At 44.5% G+C, this 4981-nt stretch overlaps 1 protein-coding gene across 1 annotated transcript; it reads left to right on the top strand.

Moving 5' to 3' along the window:
* Window positions 1-1086: 1086 nt before the first annotated feature.
* LOC102212686 (early growth response protein 1-B) lies at window positions 1087-4549 on the top strand. Its single transcript, XM_005726822.1, has 2 exons — window positions 1087-1469; window positions 1735-4549. Exons 1-2 carry the CDS (start codon window positions 1313-1315, stop codon window positions 3063-3065), a joined length of 1488 nt encoding a protein of 495 aa, XP_005726879.1. The 5' UTR covers window positions 1087-1312; the 3' UTR covers window positions 3066-4549.
* The last annotated feature ends 432 nt before the right edge of the window (window positions 4550-4981 follow it).

The following is a 4981-nucleotide window of genomic DNA, read 5'->3' as shown; positions in this document are numbered from 1 at the left end:
AAGGGTTCGCTCAGACCAGGCTGTGCTGTTATTCGCCTGATAGAGTGAGCGACCACAATTTCCAGCGGCACCTCGAGAGGAAGTGAATTTGTGAAAGTAAATCTAAGCAGTGGAACGTCTGGAAGGAGAGTTCAGCGCACTACTAGAAACATCCAGATCACACAGTCTGCACCAGACACGAGAAAGGATGGTGTCAGCCGAGGGGAAAAGAAGTACCTGAATAGGTGTGCATAGGCGTGTATTTAAAGCGTGTAGTGATATTTGTACCCCGTGTCACAGCACGTGAAGCCAGCCTCTTTCTTTTCAGGTTTTAAATAGAACAAAGTCAATTAATGTGATTCGTTACACCTTTAATATGTTACATTTGACTTTATAGACATTTTTGTATCCTTGCGTTATATCTGCTGGGCTACATGTGCGTTATTTCTTACTCATCTCGCACATTTACGCGCATTTCAACGTCCTTTATGGCCTGTTTGGTCATGTAAGTGATCTTGTTTTATAGTATTTAGTATTCTGTATTGCATGTTACGTGTAGTTACTGCAACAAATGAGACATTTCCGTCTTTTAAGCTCATAGTCCCAAGTTGGAGTAACTCTTTTTTTTACACATCCTTAATTGGTAACTGCGTCCCTCTCGGCTACTAAACGAGAGGAATAATACTCGTTTGACACGCACAGCCAAAACAAATGGGCGCATGGACTGTGGAGCCCTTTTGACATCGTTTCTTTTCAGTGTGAAATTTTCCGCGTTGGACGAGGATGCATCCAGGAGAGGACTTTATGGCTCAAGATTAGCTTCACTTTTGTGACATTTTAATTAAAAAGACGATTCGAAAGAAAAAGGCATCATTATTAAGGAACACTACCGCCACTTGTTGCAACGTCAGACTCCCATCTCTCCGGCATGGGAGGAGGGAGGATTTGAGGGGAGGTGGGGACACCGTCACATCCTCTGTCCATATATGGGCATGAAGTTTACACGCAGCGGGGAATCCTCTCACTGGAGCTGATGAATGGGGAGGAGGGCCGAGGGAGCTGCCAAAGTGTATATAAGGAGAGAGAGGGGAAGTCGCTGATGTGAAATCCACAGCAGGCAAATACCTACCGAGGAGCAGAAACGAAAAGGAATACCGTTAATTGCTTTTTTTCCTGTTTTTGACCACAGACCACTTTGGATCATTTGTTGAATACCATCAAAAGGAGGGTTGAAAGAAAACAAGCTTCTGTATTATTTGTTTACCCCCTCCCTTTTTTTTTTTACCTTTTTTATTTCCTTCCCTGGGAGAGACGGACTTTTAAGTGCATCAGTATGTTGAACAATATGGATTTGAATGCGAAAGATTCTTTCTACCCTCAGTTTGAGAATTGCAACAGTTCTTCCTTGGGGATGGAAAACAGCGTGCGGAAAGATAACCAGGAGGTGTATGTCGATGCAGAGCGGGGAGTACCTGCCCAGTTTGGCCACGGTGAGTTCGCATGTTTGCACTGTCGATGAATCTGCATGCATGACCGTTTAAAACGTAGAAGATGAGCATTACCGGAAAGCGATGAGACTTTATTTTCGGGGCAGTCCGGTATGCTCTCTATCGGGGGCAAAATACGCACGGATGTTTATGTAACGCAGATTTTTTTTTTCACACACCCCCACCAATCGCTTAAATTCCACTCATTTTTTAATCCACTTATAAAAGACTCGCGGTTACAAAGTTTCCTCTCTTTCTAATTCCACAGAAGGAACACCTGCAACTCTCAAAACCGAAGCTTCCAACTCAGAATTCGCTTTTAACCCCTGCGAGTGCCCAAAAGACACATACACCCCCTCCTCGCTCGCCTACTCCGGCAGTTTCTATGTGGAGGCATCTCAGGGAGCGCCGTGCAGCACCGAAACACTCCTCAACATGATCACAGAGATTGTGGGCATATCCACGCTGCCGCTTTCAGAAGTGCAACAGAGCGGCAACAGTCGGGGAACTTATCCGTCGCCTGCGCCGCTGGACAGCAGCAGTGGTAATTTTGGAGACCCTGGCTCCAAGAGGCAGTCCTACACGTGCTCCGGACCCACTCCTCCTGTGTACTCTCCGGATCAGACGTGCTCGAGGTATCCCGATGATCAGGCCGGCGGCCAGGTCCAAGACCCGTCCTCTTCCCAGCTCAACTTCAGCTCATCCCGAGCTCCTAACCAGAAGAAGGCTGAACCAAAGTCAGAGGCTGCTTCTTTCCCCGTCGTGGTGAAGAATGAGTTTGAGAGCAGCTGCTACGAGTGGGGGACCCTTAATAAGTCTGACTGTTTGGAGACCAGTTTCCAGACTGAAACCTTTCCGATGTCGAGCGATTTCCCCCCTGACCAGCAAATGGATGTAAAGGAACTTTTAGACACGTTCCCCCCGATTTGTCCCAACCCGGAGATGGAGTTTAAAGTGGAGGAGGGCATCAAACAGGAGCCGTGTTTCTCTGACACCTGCTCTCAGAGCTACTCCAGCCCCATGTACAATAATTACCTCCCACCCCCGCCGATGGGCCTCTCCTCTAACCTGAAACCCTTCCCCGAACCTCCACAGCCATCTAATCAGTGCGATTCCTTATACACAACACCAGCTTTACCGAGCACCATAGACTCCATCCTGTACTCTTCCTTGCTGCCAGATTCATTTGCCCAAAGTTACACCACCCGCGCTGCGAAGCCCCCCAGGGCCAGAAAGAGCCCTGCCGCCTCTCATGGCCCCGCCAAAGAGAAGCCCTTCACCTGCCCCATGGAGAGCTGCGACCGGCGCTTCTCTCGCTCGGACGAGTTAAACCGGCACATCCGCATCCACACAGGCCACAAACCTTTCCAGTGCCGCATTTGTTTGCGCAGTTTCAGCCGTAGCGATCACCTCACCACCCACACCAGGACTCACACCGGGGAGAAACCGTTCTCCTGCGACGTGTGCGGCAAACGCTTTGCCCGCAGCGACGAGAGAAAACGGCACGGACGCGTACATCTGAAACAAAAGGAGAAAATGGAAATTAAGCCACAGGTGACCACCGGCGCGTGGCCGTTCACTCTTCCCGAGGGGATCTGAAGACCAGGCCGCGTGTGCACACTTAACATGTTAGGATCTTTCCGTCTTGGAAGATAAACCAGCTGACTACAAGTTGATGTCTGAGTTGGTCTGACTGGTGAGCCAATACCTAACGTAAAAGGTTTTTGCGAATATTAAGAGTTTTTGAGGAGCAGAGAAGGGGAAGAGGACTGCTTCGGCCTTATTGCAGGCTGCCGATGCTGCTGACTATTATGCAAAAAAAAGTGCATAAGTTGTATGAGTCGGTAAACAGATCAACAATTAACTTGTTGCTGTTACTGTCAGTAAAGCCAAACCTCTCCGCCCTGAATTGCATGACTGCTGTTCAGCACCTCCTTCACCTGGACAGCTCCAACCTCCATTCGCCTCTCACACTGAATGGATTGCACTTACAGATTATTAATATCTCCATTTAAGATTCTTATTTTCTGCTTTTAGCATTCTTAGAGCAATTGTTTGGACTATGTTTCTTAAAAATTCTTGCATGTTTATGTCAGTGTTTTTTTTTCTTTTTCCTTTGGCTGGAATATCAACCTCTGTCAAGGTACTCGTTCACTCCACAGTGAAGGTTTATTGACATGAATGTAGACTAACATATTTATGGTTCTCACCATAAAGCTGCCCACCTTTGATCAGATTTAGTGTTTGTTTATCTTCTTATCATTATGCTGTCAGTGTTTTTTGTCACTGGTCTTTGTGTTGTGTTACAATTGTTTGGATTATTACAGTTGTGAAAGATATATCATAAATGGGAAATAAATATATTTGTATTACTGTACTTTCTTTGTATTTTTATAGCCAACTGTATATTTTACAAGTATATTTGAGCGTCCTTTTTAAGGTGAATTGTATTCTAAATCATAACTAATGTCTTGGTTTTTGAGGGCTATTGTTTAGTAATACAATATTTTAAATGTTACAATTTGATATCGGAAACCTTTTCGCACTTCATCCCATTGTTGGTACGATGAGAGTTATTTCATTGAATTGTTGATCTAGATTTTAAAAAAAGGGAATGTACTCTAGTTGTGGTACGGCGTTTCAATTCAAGCCATTTTACAGTATGTACAGAGGTATGTTTATTCGAGCTGGGGAAAAAACCTAGCAAATCATATTTAAAAAGAAAAAAAAACATTGCTTTTAAGTAATCAGGTAGCACACATTGCTGCGAGTTTCTGTAGACTTTACCTTGGCGATGAAAGGGTTTTTGACTCCTCGTATCTTTTGCTGGAGATACTGTATGCTGAAAAATGTTCACACTTTAGCAAAAAAACGTAAAAACAAAATAAAACAAAACAAAAAAAATGTTCAGAGTTTGGTGAAACTGTCACCAACAGGGTACTGCAAAAAGTAATTTAACTCGCCTTAAGTTATATTAACTGTTCAAGTAAAGATTTTGTACATACACAGTTTCTACAATACTTTAAATTAATATCGATGTTGTTATTTTTATGAAAAGTTTATGAGCAAAATAAAATTTTCTGGAAGCAGCAAGTTTCTGGTGTGTGTGGTTTGGAATGATCTCACTTTGCTCAATGGTATCGTGCGCCGTCGAGACCCCCCGTCGGAGCATTCAGATGAGTGTGTGTCTTACCCAAAATAAACATTATAACAGGCCCCCCGTGGCACCACACTGTAGCCCTAACATTAGACATCGCAGTTCTGCCCTGTGACTCACGAGGCTCAAACACATTACAGTGAATACCTCGCCCCGAATCCCTGTTGACTTCAAAAGATTTTCTCGTGATGTGAACACCACGTGTGCCACGGTAATCTTGTTAAAAAGGACATTTTCTTGCCATGTCAATGAGATGATCTCAAGCCTTGTGTTCATTCATTCCTTTGTTCATTCAATTGCCCCTTTTTCCTCTTTTTTGGGGGCTATAGAAGGATATTAATTTCAACCCAAGCGCTGA

This window comes from Pundamilia nyererei, unplaced genomic scaffold, assembly GCF_000239375.1.
Source record: "Pundamilia nyererei isolate P.nyererei 1_Seehausen unplaced genomic scaffold, PunNye1.0 scaffold00022, whole genome shotgun sequence".
Classification (NCBI taxonomy): domain Eukaryota; kingdom Metazoa; phylum Chordata; class Actinopteri; order Cichliformes; family Cichlidae; genus Pundamilia; species Pundamilia nyererei.
Note: the sequence above shows the minus strand (reverse complement) of the source record. Positions and strands in the feature narration are given on the sequence as shown.

Coding starts and splice junctions, on each gene's coding strand:
- LOC102212686 (XM_005726822.1), top strand. CDS start 1,313: ATGTTGAACAATATGGATTTGAATGCGAAAGATTCTTTCTACCCTCAG. Junction 1,470..1,734: donor ACCTGCCCAGTTTGGCCACG/GTGAGTTCGCAT, acceptor CTAATTCCACAG/AAGGAACACCTGCAACTCTC.